Source organism: Prionailurus viverrinus, chromosome B2, assembly GCF_022837055.1.
Source record: "Prionailurus viverrinus isolate Anna chromosome B2, UM_Priviv_1.0, whole genome shotgun sequence".
NCBI lineage: Eukaryota > Metazoa > Chordata > Mammalia > Carnivora > Felidae > Prionailurus > Prionailurus viverrinus.
Window position 1 is genome coordinate 126,066,925 of NC_062565.1, and position 26,040 is coordinate 126,092,964.

The 26,040-nt window shown below is 40.7% G+C and overlaps 1 protein-coding gene across 3 annotated transcripts in view; it reads right to left on the reverse strand.

Moving 5' to 3' along the window:
• Positions 1–893: 893 nt before the first annotated feature.
• TXLNB (taxilin beta) overlaps positions 894–26,040 on the reverse strand; it is a 51,775-nt gene continuing 26,628 nt past the window's right edge. For all 3 annotated transcript variants that reach the window (XM_047860449.1, XM_047860450.1, XM_047860451.1), the window contains 5 exons: positions 25,088–25,207; positions 20,663–20,737; positions 14,035–14,127; positions 4,750–4,845; positions 894–3,302 (listed from right to left, as the gene is read on the reverse strand). In XM_047860449.1, coding sequence (XP_047716405.1) covers positions 2,508–3,302; positions 4,750–4,845; positions 14,035–14,127; positions 20,663–20,737; positions 25,088–25,207 — 1,179 coding nt within the window. In that variant the 3' untranslated portion in view covers positions 894–2,507. The remainder of the gene's footprint in view (positions 3,303–4,749; positions 4,846–14,034; positions 14,128–20,662; positions 20,738–25,087; positions 25,208–26,040) is intronic.

Genomic DNA, 26,040 nt, shown 5'->3' on the forward strand with positions numbered 1-26,040 from the left:
TTGGCATCTCTAGAAATAGTTACACGAACTTGATAAAGAACAGAAATTCCTTACTCTTTCAGGTCGTATGAATTATTGTGATAATTAGCAAGGCCGAATTCTAACACAGACTATAATAAAACATTCTTTGAATATTAAAATAATCCTTCCAAAGTCTAAATTAAGCTTTGCAAATTTTAGGTAAGGTGTTGTATTGAAATTCTGCCCAAGATATACACAGTAGTGAGTAATGTGTTGTTGTGAAAGCTTTTTGGATGAAAAAAATGAACTTTGGGTATTAGAATACTTGATTTACCAGATTTTGGCTCCTCTCCTCCCTGTTTCTCTTGCTAAACATTCAGACTGAGACTTTACTATGACTATCTAATCTTACTGCATTCTTGGAAGTTTACCTTCTGTAAACAGAAGGAGACCCTCCTGGATTGTTATGGTGAGTATTTAGCTCTGAATTAAATGAATGTTTAAATCTCTAAGATTTCCAGTAATGTTGAATTTGGCTGGATAGTCTGTGGTTATAGTATTGTAAGCCTTCAAAAATACATGGAAAAAAAATAAATAAAAATACATTGGTTCTTCAATAGGGATATGCTTTTTCTCCTGATTAGCATTTCGTTATTACCCTCACTGTCGACTTCAAACAAATTTTATGCAGTTTACAATTCTTGTAGCATATGGTTGCTGCCTACAAGCATTTTGTGTTCCTTGGCAGACAGCCACATGCAACACTGAAGAATGATTTTCTGGATGAATAGTAGAGAATCTTGCTTTTATCCATTTTTCTACTTGAATTCAACTTTTGAGGTAGGGCTGGGTTAGACCTTTTTTTTTTTTTTTTTTCCTTTTCTCCCTCCTCTCCCTTTCCCCGTTCCTTCCCTCCCTTCCTTCCTATTTCTTTGTTCCAGTCTCCCTTTACCAGATTTACTGGATTTACCGGGTTTTGGTAAATCTGGTAGAGTAATTTATGCCGTCAGTTGTATTAGAGGTTCTTGTCCAATAATAATGTAATACTCCTGTAGACCATCTAACTTTTGCCTCCTGCTGAATCCTCACCTGTTTTTCAAGCCATTTGTACTTCTGGTTGTAAAGAATTCCCCAAAGCAGATAATATATTGTTTGGTGCACCTCATCACTCATATTGAGACCCTATGTGGACTTCTGTCTTGTAAAAATAATAGCTTTTACTTATCAGTTATTGAGATGAGGACGGGGTATAATTTCCTGTAAAGGGTGTGAAGGTTGGAAAAAATGTGAAGATGCTTTGAGAATATAGATTGAGGCAGTGACAGCAAGAAATGGTGGGAAACCTTCTGGAGAGAGCAGAAGATGACAGCGAGAGAACTGAGGACGTGGCCGGGCCAAGCGAACATTCCTTTTCAAGACTTCCATAGCACAAGAGCCAGGGGACGAGAGCATAGCCTCGTATCAGTCCCCGGGCACTCAATCCCTCCATGCCCTTGCTTGCTCTCCCACTTCCCACCCTTTCCTTGCAGGTAGCCATGAGTGGGCTGCCCCACCACATGGGGTGGCAAGGCAATGGGCCGAGCTGTGTTGGAGAGGCCGCTGGAAGAGATGAGCCATCGAGGGCTGTGATTGTTCCCCTATTCTGTCTATTGCCCCTTGTGGCACTTTTGTGTCTATGTGTTCTGCAGACTTAGAATCTAACCCAACTGCTGTTCTATCTTTGGATCAACTGATTGAATTTATTGACTTACCATTTGGTTACTTGTTTTTGCCCTACATTACATGGCCTAAATGCTCGTATTCTGAACCTACTTCTGATTCATAGAGCATTAATCTACTGTCATCCTAAGCAAGTAAGAGATAATTTTTTTGATTACTGTCTAAATATTTTGCATGAGAGAATTCCAAAGAGGGATGAAATGTATGTGTAATATATATTAGTATATAATATATTTGTATATATATATATACACACATATATAATACACACATGTACATATAGGTGCATAAACTCGGATAGGTATACATTCGCACACATACGTATACATTCACACATGTATACATATATATACATCTACACATATGCACATATTATGTAAATGTTGCTTAAATGAAACCTGGACATCCATAACTTACTATAGAACTTATTAAAATATATAGGGCAATAAATAACAATCACTTTTTATGCATTTACATATTGTAGGAGAAGTCTTTAAACACCTAATCCTACTGTTGATTAAAAAATTGAAATAAATACCATCTCAGTGGAAAATTCTTATGAATTTGCTATTTGTATGTTTTGTTGCCATTTGGGAAAATTGTACTGTCAACCAACGTTAAATAGAAAAGCTCCAAATCAGTTATAAATTGAGAACAAATAGCACAGGCTGAATGTGCTCTGCATAACATTTAAAAATGTCTTGATTCTAATTAAGTCTCTTCCCTTAGACATCCCTGGCCCTTAATGCCTCTTTCAGAAGACAATCTGTCACGATGAAGACATGAAGCTGGGAAGGCACTAAGCTCGGAAGGCACCACGACGAGGCTTAGTCTACTACTTCCAGGTTGTTGTCAGCCACCTGGGGCAGCTGGGGCTCCACCGAGACCCCTGTTGGTGGTCTCAATGCTGCTGCTTCCAGTGGGGGGGGCTGCCTACTGGGCCCACATCCGAGCTCCCCAACTAGAATTTGCTCACCTGCTGTGGGTGGTGGAGCAGGACCATTTGCCTCCATCACTGGTAGGGAAGCCTCTGCCGGGGACTGTGGGGCCTGACTGGAAGCTTCTGCCTCTGGATTCTGGGGCTGCTGATCAGCCTGGGCTGCTGTAAGGAGACCCTGGTCTTGGGCCTCTGCTGCCGACCCCGCGGGGGGATTGCTGGGCCTGGGGGGCAGTTCTGCCTCATTGCCTCCTTCGGCCTCAGCCTGAGGAGTTGGGGGAGGCAGGGAAATCTCTGAGTGGCATAAAGGGCTCGGAGGGGATTGTTCTGGCTCCTTGAGGGCCGAGTCACCAACCCCTTGAGGACTGCCGGATTCTGGTGGGATTTCTTTGGACTGCTCGAAGGTCGACTCTGGATGACGGATGACCATGAAGGCTGTGGCCAGATTTTTCACAGCATTGTGAACACTGTCGGCTTCCTCTGCATCAACCTCGCCGCCCACAGAAACAGCAGACTCTAGCTCCTCGTCGGAGGTGTGCTGACTTTGGTCATCTTTTTCAGGCATTTTTGCTTCTCTGATTTTTTTGTAGAGCTCGTTTCTCTCTTCTTGTAAAGCTCGACAGAGGTTCTCCAGCCTCCCAATTTTCATCACGAAGCACTCATATTCCTTGGCTCTCAATGCTTTCTGTGAGTTGAAAACACACACACGTAAAACACCAGAGCAAAATTGCCAGGATGCCCTCTGGAGACAAGCAAAACCATTTGCCCAGGAATTTGTCTGCCAGACTCTGGAGCCACCGCAGGCTGGTGGCTGAACAGACCCCTGGTCAGGGGGAATCACTTCCGTTTTTTTGCCTTGTGGGTGAGACCCTGGTAGAATTTTAATCCCTGTATCCTTTTCTGTGGGAAAGAAAGATGGCAAAGCATCTCTCTGCTTCATTCCAAGGCCTCTGGAATCTTAAAGTAGATGCATTTTCTGCTTTTAAGTCTTCCAATGGCACAATGAATGCGATGGACTGGGACCTGGCTGTCAGCAGAGCCTTATCTAGTCTATAGATAAACTGCTGTATGCTAATCTGGCAACTGTTTGATTTATGTCAGTGAATAATAAGCCCATCTCTTTGGAATTGGTTGCTATTTGGGATGAATTGCTAGAACAGTAATTATAACGACAGAAACTCCCCACACACTAATTCATGATGCTGCCTGCTCAAACTGTTCAGTTCTTCTCCATTTCTGCGGAAATGTTGGTGTGTTTGTGCATGAAATCGTTCCTAATCGTCTCACTCCTTGCCCCCACCTTTGTGCCACTCTGTACCCTTTGAGGGTTTTTCTGTTGCTCATGCACATGGGGAGACCTTCACCTGTAAGCTCTGCCTCTCAGGTCAAGGGCTATATACCTTTGCCTGTATTGTCTCAACACCTACAGAGCCTGACATAACATCAGTAATTAAATGCCTGTTGGAAGAATTAGACAATACATCTCCATATCTGTCTATACAGTAGTACATACCCTGGGTGCTGGGGCTGGTGTCTTCTCAGTATGTTCAGATTAACTCATTAATTTATTCTGCACCTGCTCTGTGCTAGGCACTGGGGAAATTCAAAGACAAGTAAGACACTTGTCTTTCCTTTACGGAATGAAGTCGCGCAGGCATGATGCTGATTTGGCAACAGCTTTGGACTCAGCACGTAGGCATGTGACTTAGGGTCACAAAGCTCTTTGTGAGTCTGGATCCAATTCTCTTTTGCTCTAAATATTTTTATTACAATTTCACATATCACACCTCAGAAAAAAAAATCAACTCTTTTTCCAAGATAATAATTTGCACTATTAGGTTATAATTACTTTCGGAATATGAATATTTGGACTAGATAGGGGAAAATAAGCTAGCGGCTAGGCTTCCTTACCTCTTTTTATTTTTTATTTTTTTATTTTTGGGACAGAGAGAGACAGAGCTTGAACGGGGGAGGGGCAGAGAGAGAGGGAGACACAGAACCGGAAACAGGCTCCAGGCTCCGAGCCATCAGCCCAGAGCCCGCGCGGGGCTGGAACTCACGGACCGCGAGATCGTGACCTGGCTGAAGTCGGACGCTTAACCGACTGCGCCACCCAGGCGCCCCTTCCTTACCTCTTCAATCATGTCCAACAGAGCTTTGTTACAGTTCTCAAACCGGGCTTTCCACGTGGCTGTGTCCTTCTCTAACTTCTTCATTTTCTTGGTTGTCTACAGAAATTAGAGTATTTTAATGTTAATCCTGAAACTTAACATATCAAAAAAACTACTAGTTCCATATGTGATGCCAAGAAAAGTCTCTTTGTCACTAGCTGCTGAAACAAACAGAAGTTTGATGTCACGGAATGAAGACTGAGTGGGAAGAGTCCCATTTATTCCCGAATCATCTAGGTTCGTGGTGAACAAACTTACTTGCACCAATTCAGGAAAAAGGAAACTACTTAGAGTTACCCTGTTTTGTCATTGCTTATTCTTTAAAGTAAAAGTAGCTTTGTTTAGTCCCAAGAATAAGCTTGCAATTTAGATTCTTTACTGAATAGAAACTGCAAGCGAGAAAGCTGGTCTGGCTTTTTAGCCATTAACATATTGGGACTATCTGGGCACATCTGAGAAGCAGCTACACAAAGCTGCAGCTTTCTATTTTCTCAGTCTACGTTTTTTTTTTTTTTTAAGTTTTAATTTAAATACTAGCTAGTTATCATACAGTGTAGTATTAGTTTCAGGTGTTCCATATAGTGACTCAACACTTCCGTGCATCACTGGTACTCTTCACAAGTGCACTGCTTAGTCCGCGTCGTCTCTTTAACCCATCCCCCCCCCCATCCACCTCCCCTCTGGTAACCATCAGTTTGCTCTCTATAGTTGAGTCTGTTTCTTGGTTTGCCTCTCTCTCTCTTTTTTTTCCCTTTGCTCGTTTGTTTTCTTTCTTAAATTTGACATATGAGTGAAATCATATGGTATTTGTCTTTGATTGACTTCTTTCACTTAGCATAATACTCTCTCTATCCATCCATGTCATCTCAAATGGCAAGATTTCATTGTTTTTTATGGCGGGTAATATGATATTCATATATATATGTATATATACGTGTGTGTGTATAATATACACACCGCATCTTTACTCAATCATCAGTCAGTGGACAGTTGGGCTGTTTTCCATAATTTGGCTGTTGTAGATAATGCTGCTATAAACATTGGGGTGCATGTATCCCTTTGAATCAGTACTTTTTACTTTTGTATTCTTTGGGTGAATACCTTGTAGTGCGGTTGCTGGATCCTAGGGTAGTTCTACTTTTAACTTTTTGAGGAACCTCCAGACTGTTTTCTACAGTGGCTACACCAGTTTTCATTCCCACCAACAGTGCAAGAGGGATCCCCTTTCTCCACATCCTCGCCAACACATATTTCTTGTGTTGTCGATTTAAGCCATTTTCACGGGTACGAGGTGATATCTCGCTGTAGTTTTGATTTGGATTTTCCTTATAATGAATGATATTGAGCATGTTTTCATGTGTCTGTTGTCCATCTGTATGTCTTCTGTAGAAAAATGTCTGTTTATGTCTTCTGCCCATTTTAAATTGGATTATTCATTTTTTTGAGTGTTGAGTTTGATACGTTCCTTATATATTTTGTATACTAACCCTTTATCAGATATGTCATTTGCAAATATCTTCTCCTATTCCATAGGTTGCCTTTTAGTTTTGTTGATTGTGTCCTTTGCAGAAGCTTTTTATTTTGATGTAGTTCCAATAGTTTATTTTTGCTTTTGTTTCCCTTGCCTCAGGAAACATACTTAAGAAGTTGTCACAGCCAGTATCAAAAAGTTACTGCCTGTGTTCTCTTCAAGAATTTTTATGGTTTCAGGTCTCACATTTAGGTCTTTAACCCATTTTGAAGTTATTTTTGTGTATGGTTTAAGAAAGTGGTACAGCTTCATTCAGCTCCTTCTTTTTTGTCTGATTGCTGTGGCTCAGACTTCCAGTACTATGTTGAATAAAAGTGGTGAGAGTGGACATCCCTGTCTTATTCCTGACTGTATAGGAAAAGTTCTCAGTTTTTCCCATTGAGGATGATAGTAGCTATGGGTTTTTCATATATGACCTTTAGTATGTTGAGGTATGTTCCCTTTAAATCGACTTAAAGTATTGAGTGTTTTTATCATGAATGGATATTGTACTTTGTCAAGTGCTTTTTCTGCATCTATTGAAATGATCATATACGCTTCTTATCCATTCTTTTATTAATGTGATGTGTCATGGTGATTGATGTGCAAATATTGAACAACTCCTGCAACACAGGAATAAATTCCATTTGATTGTAGTGAATGATTTTTTAAATGTAATGTTGGATTTGGTTTGCTAGTGTTTTTTATTGAGAATTTTTACATCTATATTCTTCAGAGATATTGGTCTGTAGTTCCCTTTTTTAGTAGTGTCTTTATCTGGTTTTGGTATCAGGGTAATGCTGGCTTCATAGAATGAATTTGGAAGTTTTCCTTCCTTTTCTATTTTTTTTGTAATAGTTTAAAAAGAATAGGTATTAACTCTTCATTAATTTTTTTTTTAATGTTTATTTATTTTTGGGAGAGAGACAGAGACAGAGACAGAGACAGAGTGTGAATGGGGGAGGGGCAGAGAGAGAAGGAGACACAGAATCCAAAGCAAGCTCCAGGCTCTGAGGTGTCAGCACAGATCCCTATGAAGGGCTTGAACTCACGAACTGCAAGATCATGACCTGAGCCGAAGTTGGATGCTTAACCGACTGAGCCATCCAGGTACCCTTGTATTAACTCTTCTTTAACTGTTTGGTAGAATTCTCCTGTGAAGCCATCTGGTCCTGGACTTTTGTTTGTTGGGAGTTTTTTGATTACTGATTCAATTTATTTGCTGGTTATCAGTATGTTCAAGTTTTCTATATCTTCCTGTTTCAGTTTTGGTAATTTATATATTTCTAGGAATTTATCCATTTCTTCTAGGTTGTCCAATTTGTTGGCACATGGTTTTTCATAATATTCTCTTATAATTTCTGTGGTGTTAGTTGTTATTTCTCCTCTCTCATCTGTGATTTTATTTATTTGGGTCCTTTCTCTTTTCTTTTTTTTTCTTTATATTTTCTTTTTTTTTTTTTAATTTTTTTTTTCAATGTTTATTTATTTTTGGGACAGAGAGAGACAGAGCATGAACGGGGGAGGGTCAGAGAGAGAGGGAGACACAGAATCGGAAACAGGCTCCAGGCTCTGAGCCATCAGCCCAGAGCCCGACGCGGGGCTCGAACTCACGGACCGCGAGATCGTGACCTGGCTGAAGTCGGACGCTTAACCGACTGCGCCACCCAGGCGCCCCTATATTTTCTTTTTGAGAAGTCTGAATTGAGGTTTATAAATTTTATTAAGTTTTTCAAGGAACCAGCCAGCTCCAGGTTTCATTGATCTGTTCTGTTGTGTTTTTAGTTTCCACATCACTTATTTCTGCTCTAGTCTTTATTATTATTTTTTGTTTTGAAAGAAATGCGGACTGCCACATTCAGCACCTCATTTGCATGTGTCTGGGTTCTTGGAAGCTTGACTACCCTACATTTTCCTACAAATGGACCTAGAGAGCTTGTTTGGAAGTTCTAGCAGGGGAGCGCAGGTACTTATGCACCCCTGACTAAGAAGGATGGTCTTTCTCTATCTGGACACCCACCTAACTAGCCAGATCAGGTGAATCAACCCTGGTGATCAATGGAGTGACAAATGTCTCAGCCAGATCACCCTTACATTCTCTGCTCTAATCTTTATAATTTCCTTCCTTCTGCTGACATTAGGCTTTGTTTGCTGTTCTTTTTCTAGTTCTTTTAGGTGGAAGGTTAGGTTGTTTATTTGAGATTTTTCTTGCTTCTTGATGTAGACCTGTATTGCTATACACTTCCCTCTTAGGACCATTTTTGCTGTATCCAAAAGGTTTTGGATTGTTATATATATATATTTTTTTTTTAATTTTTTTTTCAACGTTTATTTATTTTTGGGACAGAGAGAGACAGAGCATGAACGGGTGAGGGGCAGAGAGAGAGGGAGACACAGAAACGGAAACAGGCTCCAGGCTCTGAGCCATCAGCCCAGAGCCCGACGCGGGGCTCGAACTCACGGACCGCGAGATCGTGACCTGGCTGAAGTCGGACGCTTAACCGACTACACCACCCAGGCGCCCCGGATTGTTATATTTTTATTTAATTTGTTTCAATGTATTTTTTAATTTCTTCTTTGATTTCCTGGTTGACCCATTCATTGTTTAGTAGCATGTTGTTTAACCTTCATGTATTTGTGGTCTTTCCAGATTTTTTCTTGTGATTGATATCTAGTTTCATAGCATTGTGGTCAGAAAAGGTGCATGGCATGACTCCAATCTTTTTGTATTTGTTGAGGCCCATTTTGTGACCTAATATGTGACATCTATTCAGAATGTTCCATGTGTACTATAAAAGAATATGTATTCTGTTGTTTTAGGATGGAATGTTTTGAATGTATCTGTTAAGTCCATCTGGTCCAGTGTGTCATTCAAAGCCACTGTTTCCTTGTTTGTTTTCTGTTTAGATGATCTGTCTGTTGATGTAAATGGTATGTTGAAGTCCCCTACTATTATTGCATTATTATCAATTAGTTCCCTTATGTTTATTATTAATTGTTTTATATATCTGGGTGCTTCTATATTGGGTGCATAAATATTTACAATTCTTATATCTTCTTGTTGGATTGTCCCCCTTTATTATTATAAAGTGTCCTTCTTTGTCTCTTGTTATAGTCTTTGTTTTAAAGTCTAGTTTGTCTGACATAAGTATTGCTACTTTGGCTTTCTTTTGACATCCATTTGTGTGATAAATGCTTCTTCATTCCCTCACTTTCAATCTGCAGGTGTCTTTAGGTCTAAAATGAGTCTCTTGTAGGCAGAATATAGATGGTATTTTTTTTTTATCCATTATGACTCCTTATGTCTTTTGATTGGACCATTGAGTCCATTTACATTCAAAGTAACTATTGATAGATATGTATTTATTGCCATTTTATTACTTATTTTGTGGTTGTTTCTGGAGATTTTCTCTGATCATTTCTTGTCTTTCTCTTTTTCATGTTTTGCTTATTTTCTTTAGTGATATATTTGGATTTTTTTCTTTGTTCTTTGCATGTTTATTAGTGATTTTTGATATATGGTTACCATAACCTCTTCTGCAAATAGCAGTCTATATGAAGATGATGTTCACTCAAGGTTGAACTCATTCTTTTTTCCTCTCCTGTCTACATTTTAGGTATATGTTTTATTTTATACCATTTAGTATGTGAGATCCTTGACTGATTATTACAGAAATATTAATTTTTACTGCTTTTGTATTTCCTGCCTTTAAATTGTCACTTTTGGTCTCTCTTTTCTACTTGAAGGGTCCTCTTTAATATTTCTTGCAGGGCTGGTTTAGTGGTCATGAACTCCTTTAGTTTTTGTTTTTCTGAGAAACTCTTGATCTCTCCTTTTTTTCTGAATGGTGGCCTTGCTGGATAGAATATTTTTAGGTGCAGATTTTTCCCACTCAGTACTTTGAATATATCATTCCACTCCCTTCTGGCTTGCCAGGTTTCTATTGAGAACTTTCCGGCTAGCCTATGCAGTTTCCCTTGGAAGTTGAAGACTTCATTTGTCTTGCTGCTTTTAAGATTTTTTCTTTATCACTGTATTTTGCAAATTTAATTATAATATGTCTTGGTGTTGGCATGCTTTTATTGATTTTGATGGGAATTCTCTGTGTCTCTTGGATCTGGATGTCTGTTTCCTTCCCCAGATTAAGGAGGTCTTCAGCTATTATTTCTTCAAATAAATTTCCTGCCCCCCCCCCCCCTTTTTTCTCTCTTCTTCTGGCACTCCTATAATATGAGTGTGATTACATTTGATGGAGTCACTGACTTCCCGAATTCTATTCTGGTGTTACTATCTTTTGTTCAGCTTCATTACTATCCATTACTTTGTCTTCTAGGTCACTTCTTTCCAGCTTCTAGGTCTTTCCACTTCTAGGTCTCCTTCTTTCCAGCCTGCTCTTTACTGCCTCTAGCCTGTTTCAGATCTTGTTTGTCTCATTCTTCATCTCTGATTGATTCTTTTTAAACTCTTTTATCTCTGTGTTAAGGGTCTCACTGATGTCTTCCATTCTTTTCTCAAGCCCAGTGAGTATTCTTACGATTGTTGCTTTAAATTCTCCATCAGACATGTTACTTGTATCTGTTTCACTGAGATCTCTGGCTGTGATCTTATCTTGTTCTTTCATTTTGGAGAAATTCCTCTGTCTTCACATTTTGTCTAAGTCTCTATTTCTTCTCTGGGTTAGAAAATCCAGTTAGGTCTCCTGCTCCTGAAAGAAGCAGGAGCTTCTTTATGAAGAAGAGGTCATGTAGTGCTGAGACCCTGGCGCTTCAAAGAAGTGTCTCCAGTGTGTGTTATGTGAGCTCCGCTGTTGTGTTTTGGTTGCTCTGTCCTTCAGGCCAGGCATCTGCAGAGGCTCTCCCTTACCTGCTGTGGGCAGCGTTTGGTCCCTGGTGTGAATGTGGTCAGTTTTAACTAGGTGTGTTCTTGTCTGCTTGTGAAGTGAGACCTGACCACCTCCACCAGAACTGAAGCCCTCCAGAACTCTCTGGTCAGAAGATGTTGTGCAGGCAGGGATTTGTGCTGGTCTTTGGGGGGAGGGACCTGCCATGCTGAGACTGAGGCAAGTGTGATTGAGAAGAGCAGTTCCACTGGGGTGCAGGGAGGGGATGTGTGGGGCTTGGTGTAAGCAAGTTAGGCAGCCAGTGTCCATGCTGTGCTGCTTGCAGGTGGCTCTGTGTATATGCTGAGGGGCAAGGGAGGGAAATGGTGTTGGCCAGCTCCTTTGTTCCCAGAGACATGTCTCCGTGAATGCTGCCTCTCAGAGACACACTCTGAGAAGAGGGAATAATTTCCCTACGGTGTTCCCCAGGCACTCTTCAGATAGTTGTTTCCACATTGTCTGCCACAGGTTTTTTGTATACCTTCTCTCCAGGAACACTATAGTACCCTCCAGGTCTATCCTATCCAAGCCTACTGACCTTTAAAACTCCAGGCTTTAAGACCTGCTGGTTGCAAGAACGTCCAAAATTCAGCCCCTTTCATTTTCCAAGCCAGTGGCTTTGGGGAAATGTTCTTGTGTATTTCCCTGTGTACTTCTCTCTCTCTCTCTCTCTCTCTCACTCTTCTCCAAGACCACAGCTTCTTTTCCTCCATAGCAGCTGTGATCTATTTCTCCCCCAAATGATGGCTTTGCATTTATTACCATCTTTGATTTGGCCTCTTCTCTCCCTTTAGTTGTGGAGTGCATTCTACCAGTTTTCAGGTCAATTGCTGCGGTATTTAGGATGATTTGATAATTATCTAGTTGTATTTGTGGGAAAGGTGAGCCTAGGGTCCTCCTACTCCACTGCCATCTTCCTGCTCCCTCTCAATCTTCACATTTGTAGAGTGTGGTGGGAGTCACAGAATGTGATTACACACATCATTCATTTCATCTTTGAAACAGTCCCATAAGGAAGGTTCTGTTTTCACCTCCACTCTCACTGAGGAAACTGACGCTCAGAGAGGTGGAAGAATATTCAGATGAGTTAGCAGAAGAGTGGAACTAGAGTTATTTCATTGCATTTAATGCAATGTGTGAAGAGTGTCTGCTGGTCATCAGTGGGGAGTTGGGTGTAGAGGGAACAGAAGTGTATAAAATGCAGCTCATCTGTTTTGAAACTGAAACGGTTGGATCTCTGCTCTGCTTGGATGCAGCAAAGGACAGCAATGTAATCAGCTTGTGTTCCCCTGGATGAGCCATACCTGGGCCCTTGCTGCTTTGTGCCATGCTGCCTGAGGCTGAGTACACTTGGAGGCAGGAGGCTGGGCCCGGGCTAAGCCCCTGTGCTTTATAGAGAAGCTAGGTGAGCCTTGAATGGTTTTTAATTTTGATCATTTGTTAACCAAGTTTAGTAGTTTTAGTTTAAAAGTCATCAACCCCTTTAAGGATTTGATGGGACCATACTCAAAGAAATGTAATATGCACATCATTTTTTTTGCTGGTTTTTTTTTTTTTTTTTTTTTGCTAATTGTGAGTCAACTTTAAAAGTCTATAAATAAACCCCAGATTTAAAACTCCTATTCTAATATTTATTCCAATCTTAAAACTATGTAATTTTGAAATAAATAAAAACACTTTTCTTGCTCTAATATTTATTCCAATCTTAACACTCTATAATGAAGAGAGGTTTTTAAAAATGGATAGATCCATCCCAGAGTGAGAAAGCTATAACTTCTAACAAGTGTTGACCTACTTATGTTTGTTCACTGAATTGTGAAATTTATCATATAATTTTAAGAAAGTGGTTTTAAAAGGATGCTTTTTGCACTTAAAAAAGGTTAATGCCTATGCCCATTAATAAGCACAATTCTGATGGTGATTTTGTTTTGGGAAAACACTGGATTAAATAAATTTTGAACATATGTCCAATAATATTTAGCACCTTATATTTGTAAAAGAGTGTAAGAAAGTTTAAAGCCCTTTAAAAATATATTAATATGGGGCGCCTGAGTGGTTTAGTTGGCTAAGCGTCCGACTTCCGCTCAGGTCATGATCTCGTGGTTTGTGAGTTCGAGACCCACTTTGGGCTCTGTGCTGACATCTTAGAGCCTGGAGCCTGCTTCAGATTCTGTCTCCCTCTCTCTGCCCCTCCCCCGCTCACGCTCTGTCTCTCTCTGTCTGTCAAAAATGAATAAACATTAAAAAACATGTATTTGAACTTTACAATCTGTGTATTAGGCAAGGGAAATAGTATGTTAATTTATAGATAAGAAAAATAAAATTGGATCGTCTAGTACTACATGAGGAGAAGAACACACCCAGAATTTGAATTTAGGCTTCCTTCTTCTCATTCAAGGCTCTGTCAATTATATCATACTACATATATTCTCTTCGAAGAAGGATTATATGAAATGGTATTTTCTACTCTAAACTTCTTCTGTTGCACATTTGTATGAAAGTTGTTTTTTTAATCTTTAGAAATTAGATTTTTAAAAATTTCAGTATAAACAGCATAATGTTAAATTGCTAGCTTTTGTCTTTTTTTTTTTCTTAGCTCTCCATAGACTAGAAAAGGAAAATATTTTTTTCTCAGGGTGAAAATAGATCCTGGTGTTTTTTGAATTCTTCCTAAGATTAATTCACCAGATAATTACCAATAAAAAAACACAGCCCAAATCTTATTTGCATGTATAAATGTTTCATTACTTCATGAAATGCACCAAAGGATCTTAACGTGACAGAAATGAACTCAAAGGGGAATTGCCTGTCACAATAGAAAATGTCAGTATTTTGTGGGGGATAAGTACTACTCACTTTATCCATTTCCTGTTTGAAAGTGGCAAACACCTCATTGCTCTTTGTCAGTGTGTTCTGGAACTCTTCAAACCTTCCGGAATAGAGAGTAAGCTGTAAATAAGGGGAAAAGTACATCTATTTTAGAGCTGCTTTAAGCATGCTTCCAGAACAAAACAACATGGCATCGTTCATTATTTGAGAAGAAAGTTGATTTAAAGGAATCCTCAACAAAATGTTAACAATGTGTTCTGTTCTTTTGTTTACTGTGACATCAACCTAAGTCAGTGAGTATGACTGAAGTACGTCTTTAAAAAAAAAAATGGAATAAGAAAATGTGTCATCACCATTTCATTACAGCCTAACTTTTCCCAACACACTTTTATTGAGCACCGAACATACACATTGACTCTATGTGCAAAGCATTGAACATGTGGCTACTGTTTCTGAGAGCCATGCACGCGTGATGGGAAGATAATCTCAAAGACAACTTGACGATGGGACAGGGAATACTACAAAGTGCCAAGTCTGTTCAGGATGGTGTCAGTCAGAGAAGGAAGTGAGCATGGCAGGTGACCACGTAAGCCATGTTTTTGTGGAGACGGTGAACCTTGAACTTGGTCTTGAAAGAAGTGAGAATGTAGAAAAATGAAAAGAAGTGGTAGAAAAGGTGGACCCGACATGGGTGGCTGCAATCATACCCGTTGTGCCACTCTAAGCAACCAACCATTTGCATTTCAGTCCATTTGGTTTTGTATGTTTATGAAGACAGTGTTACAGCCAATAGCAGTTAAATGTCCCTGTTCATCAAAATCAGTTTATTATATGAATTTTCTACAGATGGAAAGAATGAGTCTCGAGGAAGGAATGCCTTTTCTAATATGCACACAGTATAAAACATCATATGGGTTAGCATTGGCAAGCGTGTGGTTCACTTCAGGAGTACTTTCTACCTCTATATCCTTATTCCAAGGAATAAGGTAATTTGAAGTAGGAATAAAGCAGGACAGGGAAGGAGAGTGTGTTAAGTACTTGATTGCTAGAGACAGCAATACACTAATTAAATCTTGCTTTAAAAAATGATTTTAGAATAGCATGCTATGAGTGGAGATTTAACATGGATGACACATGTTAGGAAAGCCTCCATTTTCGAATGAGTATTTGGTACTGTTGAATGCTGGAGCAAACCCCAGCTCCTCAAATGGGCACCAAATGACTAGCTGGCGGTAGCTGGGACACTGTCCTTTTGAAAGAGAAAAACTACTAACTGGAAGCCAGTAGACTGGAGAGTTCCCAGTCTTGGGCGTGAGAGGTAGAGAATATGGGAATCAGACTACCCCTAGAACCCAGAAAATCTGCTGATCGAGAAGGGGTCATTCTCAAATGTTGTAGAATAGCAGAGATTTCACTGCAGTAAACAAGAACAACGGAATGATAATGTAAAACCTTTCTGTAGGATAGATTTTCCAAAGAAAAGTCAAACAACATCTGAGTATCGTTTTGAAATCACATGTTGGTTCCATGCATATGTGACAGAGCTTGGGGGCAACTCTGGTGGCCTACATTTTTTTTCTCATGATTCCTTGGCACACAGATGAAAGAAGACTGAATAAAAGGGCACCAGGGAGTTCATGGCCAGGAAGGTGTAGTAGGGTTTTACACACACACACACACACACACACACACTGCATAAGACAATCCTTACTCATTGTGTGCAATGCACTCTTGACATATTCTGTTTAGTTCTGTTTCACTTTTTTTGAAGTAGTGGCTGGGATCCACTGAATTGATTTCAGGGCCCTTGAGTAGGTCAAGTCCTTAATCTGAGGATAAACTTCTATTGGACTGGCTATCTATACTACTGCACATAATCTAGTGGTCCAGGGTGAGGACAGCTACTCCCAGCTGATCCTCTCCACCTTCATTTGCATTCTTGGTTACATATCCTGTGAAGTTGCTTTTTCTTACTTTCTCTCCTTTCTTTTCCCCACTTCTCGGGAATTCCTGCAGAGTTACGGGAGGGTGGCAGATACTACCGTCCCTGGAGCAGGTCCTCTCAAAGCCGCTCACGCAGCCGGGTCATTGCAGGCTGCAGACAGGCAGAGCAGGAGTGGGCGCGTGCACAGCCCATCTTGCTGGCACAACCTTGACAGTATCAGCAGGAGCAACCGTGCCCACCTCGGCCAGCTTCTCCCCTTCCTTTGGGCAAAAATGGTCGTTTGGGTGTATACATCGGGCAGGTTTTGTTTCCTTTCCTCATGTTTTCTTGTGGCATGGGGGAAGGCAGACACACCCAGAGGGCCAGGAAGAAGTGTCTCATTTCATTACCACTTCTTCTGGCCTTTTTCTAGTGACTGTTTTTTGTTTTTGTTTTTTTTCTTCTCTCCACTGTTGTTCTTTCTTTTTAATTGGGGCAAATACATGTAATGTAAGAGTTACCATCTCAACTATTTTAAATAGTTCGGTATTGTTAACTGCGTCCACACTGTCGTGTAACCAATCTCCAGAACCCTTTCATCTTGCAAAACTGAAAGTCTCTACCCATGAAACAGTAACTCCACATTTCCCCTTCTAAGTACTGTTTTTCATACTCAGCCTTTCTTCCTATTTGACCTCTTTGTGGCAGGTGCCAAAACCTGTGTGGATTATGCTTGTCTCAGGTAAACAACTCTAAAACTCTTGTGCTAACTCAAAATGGACACTTCTTGTTTACTTTGTGGATATTTGTTTGGTATATGTTCCCTCTCACTATCACGCTGACATGATGCATGTTTGGTTTCATGTGTCATATTCCTGCTCTTATTTTGGTATTTCAGAGAAGCATGGAAGGGACATCCAGAGGTCATCCACAGTACTCCTGCCAGAGGCAGAAATAGAAACGGACTGTTCTAGGGTGAGTCACCACAACAGTTGCTGCAACATTTTCACTGTTATGTGGGTGAGCGACTCATACGTTCTTTTAATGGGACACCAAATTTTAATTACAAACATTCACAGCATACAGGAAACAAAAGCATGTCCAGGAATTGTCTTCGCGAACTTGTGATATTTGATTTGGGAACACATCCAATTATAATAGCAGTTGCAGAGTAATGTCCTCTCATCCTAGATACATAAGGTGAGGACTTCCGGTTTAAAGGCTGTGATTGCTGTTCTTAATTTACCAAAAAAAGGAAGGAAAGAAAGAAAGAAAGAAAAAAGAAAGAAAGAAAGGAAAAAGAAAGAAAGAGAGAAAAAAGAAAAAACTGAATAAAGCCAAACCAAATTTACTCAATGATCTTTCCCCTTGGGCAGTGTTTTTGTGGCTGCGTGGCTGCGTTGGTATTGTTGACTTTCCACATCCACCATCTTCATCCTTATCGATCCAGTGAACACTCTATTTGTAGTGGCAATTGTATTCCATTGATCATTTCTGACATTTACTCCGTTGCCATGGTTTGTATAATTGAAAGCCAGACATCTCTTTGCTAAGTGAGAATCATGCCCCAACCTGGCAAGCTGTTGTCTTATGGCTGAAGGTGACTTCATCTAGTTAAACGTAATCTGTCCTTGATATTTCCTTAGCTCAGAATGTGGAAATGGGGACTTGAGCCCTCTTGCCTCCTACTACCCCACTCCTTTAAAGCAGTTCTAAACCCGAAGGAAGGGTTCAAGTGCTCTGCAATCAAATCTGTGATTGATTTTGTTTTTCAAGGTCTAAAGGTTTTAAAGCTACAACATCGACAGTTTTCAAGAGGAGTTTTTAAACATTTTTATACATAGGGTTTGGGGGCTACTATATTCTTCTTGAAGTCATTGTTGAAGTTTTGAAAAGTGCCTTGAAGACAGGAGACAAAGGGATGTCCTTGCAGAGAGAGCCACACGCCACAGAAAACAAGGCAATGGAGGAAAAGGCGGGGTTAGCCCAGCTTAGGCCACACTGCTTCTGCTCTGGAAGCTGTCTACATTCAGGAACTAGAGCTGCACAAGGTCTCGAGATCATCTTTTCCGGGGGTTCATAAACTTTTTTGTAACCAAAGACTCCTTTTGTCTCATATCTCTACGTAGATCCTCACCTATGAAATAATAGTAATGTTAGCTCATACACTAATTGTTAGCATTTTTATTAGTAGTATTACCACTGTGTTTAATTAGGTAGGGACTTTTGATTCTCTTATGGATTAGTCTATCTCCAGCACCTAGAACCTTGTCTAGCACTGAGTAGGTGCTCAATAAATATTGGTTGAATTAATTATGCTAATTATGGGCCAGGTATGGGGCTAAGTGCTTTACATGCAGAACTTGAAGGCAAACTGCATATCTTACATATTCATTAACTCATTTTCCTTTTATAAACTTAACCAAACATGTGAACAACTGCCATATAGCTGCTGAGTGAGAACTGAGAACTGATATGTCAAAAACAACTATATCTTATTTTCTTTTATCATCTTTTATTTTTATTTTTAGAGAGTGTGTGTGAGTGGGGAAGAGGTACAGAGGGGGAGATAGAATCCAAAGAAGGCTCCATGCATAGTGTGGAGCCTGATGCGGGGCTCAATCCCACGACTCTGGGATCATGACCTCAGCTGAAATCAAAAGTTGGGTGCTCAACTGACCGAGCCACCCTGGCACCCCCCAAAACAACTATATTTTAAATAGTGGCTGCTGTTATGCTGTTATGTTTTGGAAATACTGAAAAGTAATGAGCCTCCCAGAGGTTAGAGAACTCCAACTTGGGATCATGGGTGCATTACAGTATTCTTATTTTACAGGCAAAGAAATTTAGGTTTAGGGAGATTTCGATGAATTACACAAGGTCAGACAAATTCTGAGCAGAAGAGCCAGGACCCTGACCCTGGTCTCTGGACTCCGTCAATAGCAAGGAACGAATGAGGAACATTGGCAAGTCTAAAAACTCCTGGTAGATGCTTTTTCAAATTTGAGGTGTGGCATTGGATCATACCCTTATGTTTCATTCCACAGGTCATTTAAGGCCTAGATTCTGATGCCAGCTGAATGAATGACTCTCTAACCCCATGTCTAATGGTATTAATCTCTTCTCAAGTTCATTATCACCATTTATCGAGAGGAGTAGAGATTGCTTGTCATAGATGATATGAACAATGAATAGCTTCAAATATTGTCTCTTGTACCCCTCAAGGCTCTGTGCTGAGAATAATACAGAGATAGGGCCAGGAGCCCTGCCTCAATTCTCTGGAGTCTCTTCAAGACTGTGAGGTCACACCTCCTCTCCCCCTGCCTGCCTCTGTTTAGAGAGTGGCCGCTGCCTGCCGCCTACCCCACAACCATGATGTGATGGTTCTGGGATTCCCTAAAGGATGACCTTGAGTTTGTAACTCTAGATTTTAGTTTTTTAATTCTGGACCTGCTGATTTTATTAACAGTAAGAAACATGGTTCAAATCTCTATGTAATTAGTATTTACAAATGATTTTGATATGTTATTTTATGTTATTGAGGGAAAACAATTTATCAATACATTCGGGACACACACTGGAAAAACTATACATTAGGAAGGTGAGCTATGAAAATGCGATCTGCATTTTTGTCTGCAGTGGTATAATTTGTGATTTTATTACCCACAAATAAATTTATTTGTGAGTGTCTTATCTTTTCTCATATGCTTTGTAAAAAATGAACAAGTATTCATACAAGCAAGTTTTCAATGAACTTGTTCATTCATATAATGAACAAAGTTTTTGTTTTTGTTTTTGTTTTTACAGTGAACAAGTGTATAGCAGTCAGCACATAAACATTTACAAGTGAATTATCCAAATCTTAAATTAACAGCTGCCCAGCCCGCCAGGCTTCCGGTTTCCTCACTTTCTGTGAATTTGCTCTACGTGACTTTACAGTGTCTTTAGCACTGGCGCATTTCTCCCAGCAGGGCGCTAGTGTCTCTCTCTGGCTCAGACCTAGGATGGATAACCCAGAACCCGACAGGCAACTTTTGCCAGAAGGGGCAGAGCCCCAAGGGCAAGGGAGGGATGGATAGAGTCATCTGTTGCACGAGGCTTTTTATCTTTGAGTCTGAAATATGAATTCTTGTAGTCTAATCAAAACACACACATGACATCACAAAGCCAGATCAAAACTGTTCCCTACTTGTCCATCATCCCTTGTCATTTATCACCGACAAGGTCAACCTCCGATAGCACAAGAACTTTGGTGCTGACTTTATCTTCCTCATTTATTTTGATTATAAATAATATCAAATAGGTAAGGATACTTTCAGTATTGAGAGTTCTAGATGGCGCATGTGATCCGTTCACATTTTATTCTTACTTTAATAGGATCACAGGGAGGAGAGAGAGAGAGAGATGACATATTATGAACAGACAGGCAGGAACCAGGACACCAACTCATTCCGATTGCCCCGTCGGGTGCCCTCATTCGTATGTCAGCAAACCTTTTGACTCGATGTTGTTGTTGCGGACCATTTATTTTTCTCAGGTATAATGTGGTGCTCTTATTTTTACTTTAAAATAATAAATATGAAGTTATTCTTCATTGCTAACTCCTGCTGCCCTCGCCCCCGCCACATGTTAAGGCCTGGTGGAGAGTACCTTTGGTTCATAGCCTGTTAATGTGGCAACAAAGAGAGCACACCCCATGCATGGTTGTCCCCCCGCAACCCCCCATTTCACCTGAGCCTGCAGGACTGTCTCTTGTTCCTTCAGCACTTTGGCTTGAAGTTTCCACTCTGCTGCCTGGTTCAGCAACTGTGAGAAGAGAGAACACGTGGAAAGATTGTCAGATTGCTCTTTACGTTACCATTTGGTTATAATTTGTGGATGAAATGGAATAACTTGCTAATTAACCCTCTAAGTAGTTTTTTGGGAGCTTGGCAAAGTATCTAAGAAAGCTAAGAAAACAGCGTCTAACAAGTTGGATTCTCAACTAAAGATTTGTGGTTCTTAGGGATAAAAGAGAAAAATAATCTTCAACTCAAGCATAAATCACACAAAATTTAACCTCCCACCAAATTCTGGAAAAGTCTAGCAATCCTGTTCAGTCATCATTCAGTCCCTGCTTGAACATTTCCAGAACACCCCCCTCCCCCTGCCAGATCATTATTGTGAGCAATTTTTCCTTTATGTTGAACTCAAGGTTATTCTCCTAGACCACAGTTCTCCACCATAGCATGCACCAGCGTCTCCTAAGGAGCATGTTAAAATGCAGATCCCTCTCAAAGAATGTAAGTTAGGAAGTATAGGTGTGATTCAAGTCTGTAGTTAGAGCAAATAAACAAGATGGTTTGGGATTTGGTGGTCCATGGATTATATTTTGAGAAACACTGAGTTACAAACTTGACCTATTATTCCAAATCTTGTATAAGATTTACAAAAGAAGTCTCATTCCTCTTCCACGAGGCAGCCTTTTAAATACAACCAAGGCTGTCATATCAAAGATAATCAGAACTGGAAGCTGACAGGTTAAATTGAAAATGTTGTTCTAGACATAAATATGACACACACATATGTAAAACATGTTATTTGAACTTAAGATGTATGTTTACTTATTGATTTTTATATAAAGCTATGGTCTTTGTTTTGGGTATGGGTCTTTCTTTTTTTCTTTCTTTTGTGAGAGAGAGCAAGAGAGAGTGTGTGAAGAGGGAAGGGGCAGGGAGGGAGAGAATCTTAGGCTCTGTGTCATGAGCACAGACCCTGATGTGGGGCTCAATCTCATGAACTGTGAGATCCTGACCTGAGTCAAAATCAAGAGTCGGATGTTTAACCAACTGAGCCACCCTTGGGTATGGGTCTTCTGACTGGCATTCAGAGAAACTTTTTGTTGTTGTATATACATTAGTTTTTTAAACAATAGTACTAAAACCTAAAGACTTAAGATTATTTGTGAAGAAGCTTGATTGGATAATTCTCTAGAGTTTTGCCACTTTCTCCAAGTCCTTTATAGCTACTCCCATCTAACTTGACAATTGTTTTGTGCTATTTGGCATTTCAAAGCTTTAAGCATCATTTTCATAGAAACAGTTCTTTCTTTTCACACTTACATTTCATCAGTTTCTACATCATTCTGTCGGTTTTCATAACACAAAATCAAGGATAACTGAAAGAAAAGGTTTGGGTGCAAAGAGCTGATTTGTGGTCAGCGCCGTCTTCCTTAACTTGGGAACCCATGTGTAGACACTGGAGTAGCTGTCCAGTCACAGGATTCAACATACTGAGGGATCTATTAGTGTGTTTACAGACAGAGTGGTGGACATCATGAGTTAATCTGATTAGTCAAGTAGGTGGCCATCAGTTTAAGAAGTTTCTACTCTAGGGGCACCTGGGCAGCTCAGTCAGTTAAGCATCCAACTTTGATCTCATGGTTTGTGAATTCAAGCCCCATGTTGGGCTCTGTGCTGACGGCTCAGAGCCTGGAGGCTGCTTCGGTTTCTGCGTCTCCTCTCTCTGCCCTCCCCTGCTTGTGCTCTGTCTCTCTCTTTCTCTCAAAAATGAATAAACATAAAAAAAAAGAAGTTTCTAGTGGTTTTGAAGATTGACTGACATATATTTTTTCTTTATGCCTATTTTAAAAAATGCCCATTTTTTTTTGGTAATCAGAACAAAAAATGATAAAATCATTACATAAAAAAACTTGGAGGCATCTCTTTTCTTATCCAAGTTTATCTTTTTCTTGTGGCTCAATGCCTCCATTTGTGAAAATGGGTTGTATCTCTTCCTCCATGCCTCCCAGAGAACAGTGAAAGTTCATTGTTATAGAAGCGCCAAGACCCACCCCATGGAGGTCTGAGGCAGCTGTGGACTACAAGACCTGTAGGGTCCCCTCTGGCCATCTGAGCATGTGGCACGTTCTTCACTAAGCAGGCTCCAGAGCCCAGTTGTGGTGGGTGGTTCCCTGGCCGAGAGAGGAAGATGGCTGCCTGTTCTGCTTGGGATGAAGGAACCCTCCAGCTCCAATTTGCTATTTCATTACTTGCAAAAAGAAGCATCATAGCTGGAATCTGGGTAGGTGGCCATCTTTGAAGAACTGAGGGGGCTAATTTTTTTCTTTTTTTTTTTTTTATTTAAATCTGCTGTTTTGCTAAACCAGGGTAGAAAAACAGGGGAGTATGTTAACTTCTTGCTAAGGCTGGGTCACCTCAAAACGACCCCTACTCTCTTTCAAATGAATCTCTGCCTAGTTATTCCTCTGTCATGTCTCATGTGTTATGTGCCAAATGTAATGATATCCTATAGGAAGCATATTTTGCCTGACAGGGTAATTATGCCAATAGTGGGGTATCTGTTTTCTTGAATTCTGAATAATAATTAAATGCTTTCTTATTTTGAGAGGTGGGTTGTAGATGGATTCAACAACTTAATCTTTTTGTTAAGAGCACATGGGCTTCTGCTTTGAGATTATCCAACGTCTACCAGGTTATGTTCTCCAAAATTCGCCCTTTTGCTGCCATGTGTGATAACCATAGTTATTATTAAATTGCTCTTCTAGTCTGATTTTCGGTAATTGCAAAGTTTGTGATCAATTACTAAATGGCCAAATTTGCATGATTAGCCCATTGATTGCATTTTAAATCCCTTTTCCCAGCAGCAGACGCACACTTCGACTCATGCCTCTGAAACACATGTCTGAGTGTGATGTATTATCACAGAGCTTGGGCTTTGGAGACAGACACATTGGAGATGTGATGTGTTGGGCAGTGTGACCGACACATATCCGTCACTTAGCAGTGTGTGACCTTAAACAAGTGGTATGTCTTCTTTGAGCCTCAATTCTCTCATCTGGAGACGGGCCCTACAGCTGGCTCAGAAGGTTTGGGGTTAATGAGATGTCATTAAAAGCCACCACTCAGTTTCTTAAACTCCAAAACTCAGGAGTCATCCTTGACTCTTCCCTTTCCTCACTGCCACCATCTTCAGTATAGAGCACCGACTGTTGGTTTTGTACTGAAAACGTAACTTCTGTCCGTGTCCAGTTCTCCTTATCCACTGCCATGTCCCCAAGCCAAGCCATCATCGTGTCTCCTCCAGATTGCTGCAGTAGACTCCTTGTCCCCTCTTAGTTCACTTTCCACCCAGGAGCCAGATTCATCGTTTAGAGATACAAGGCAGATCATGTTACTTCCTTAGCTAAAACTACCCAGACTTTCTCAGTATATTTAGAATAAAATCCAGGGGCGCCTGGGTGGCTCAGTCGGTTAAGCGTCCGACTTCAGCCCAGGTCATGATCTCGTGGTCCATGAGTTCGAGCCCCGCGTCGGGCTCTGGGCTGATGGCTCAGAGCCTGGAGCCTGCTTCCGGTTCTGTGTCTCCCTCTCTCTCTGCCCCTCCCCCGTTCATACTCTGTCTCTCTCTGTCTCAAAAATAAATAAACGTTAAAAAAAAAAAATTTAGAATAAAATCCAAACTACTTTCCCAAGCCTATAAAGCTACACAATTTGGCCCCTGCTTATGTCTCCAACTTCATTTGGAACCTTTCTCCTCCTGGGTCCACATGCTCTTGCTACTGTGACATTTTTCTGTATCTGGGGGACCCCAAGCTAGTTCCAGCATCAGGGTCTTTATTGCTGCTACAGATACTGTTGCTGGAGGCCTCCTCTCTGCCTCCCTGTCACTAGGCAGGGCTCAGCTCAAGCATCCTCCCCTCTGGGAGGCGTCCTGGCCACCCAGTCTAATGTAGCCTCTCCCTCCTTCTGCCCCTTTGCAGTTCCTCCTTATTTCTCTACTAGCACTGTTATTATCTGAAATTTTACTTCTTTGTTCATTTCCTTGCTTATTGCCTGTCTTTTCTTAGTTAGATTCTAGTCTCCATGCCGGGACACAGCCTTTTTGGTCTTGTTCACTGCTAAACCCCGGTGCCCCGGATGACGCTTAGCACAGGGCAGGTGCTTGAAAAAGATTTGTTGAATGGGTGCATGACTATTTTATGTAAAAAACCGTGTGGGTACAGTGCCTTCTACTGGCTGGCCAGTGTAGTTCTCCAGGGAAGCCCAGGTTCTCCCCATTGGTCTAGTGCTCTGTGACTATGATCAAAAACAACTTTCTCAGGGGTTCCTGACCCCCAGACAGACCAGACAAGCACATTGACTAAATGATAAGTACATATTCCTTCTCGCGTTTGTGTCGCTCCTCTGCTTCCTTCATCATTTCTTGTGCCTGTTCCAGTTTTGCATCCACCAGCTTCTGCTGCAGTTCTCTGTGTTTAAATATTTTGTCCAGATGCTAAGGAAAAATAAATTGCACATATCAAGCTTGGCTTATTATTGGTGCTGAATAATGTAAAATAAAAAAAATAGCATCGACACACATGTTTTCCGGGTTTCAGGATTTAAAACACGGGGGGGTGGGGATAAATGCATTGGCATCACTTATGGCTCTATATAAAAGTCATAGGTTGGTGCAGTCCCCTGCATTTTGCATTATGCAAAGGTGGCTGCAAAAGGCAGAGGTGCCAAAGTACAGTAATGTTAACCCCAGAAGCTCCCAACATTATTTTTCTGAATTTAGCAACGACTAGATACCAAGGTGAGTTATGATGCTAGACAGCAAGGTGATGCATACTGCAAGGAAGGGCTATGGCACCATCACTCAGTATCTTGGTGAGATCTGTAGATATAAAACCACCTTCAGTCACATTAATACAATTTGTTGTAGTGAATTCTCTTCCACATTCTTGTCTCAAGGGTTGTGAGGCAGCTCTGGGGTACCAGCATGTAGCCCAGAGTCTGGGACTGGGTGGGGAGCCCCCCACTTCAACTCTGTTGGATGCTGGGCAAAACAAGGCTAAGGGTCACAGGTGAATTGATATGCAAATTGCTACTTCCTCCTCTACCTCTTTTGACCTCTCAACTGGCTTAGTGAAGAGAAGCTTCCAATTCTACTTTAGTGCAGAGAATTTCTTAGTCATTGGGAAGTCTAATCGGCAAGAGGATGCAAGGAATTCTAGCCTTGGGGCTCATCTAGAACCAATCCCAAGAATGTACAACTGGTCTACTGGGTCTATTCTGTTCTTCTCTGGGATCCCTCTGAAGAGTATGGACTTTTTTTTTTTTTTT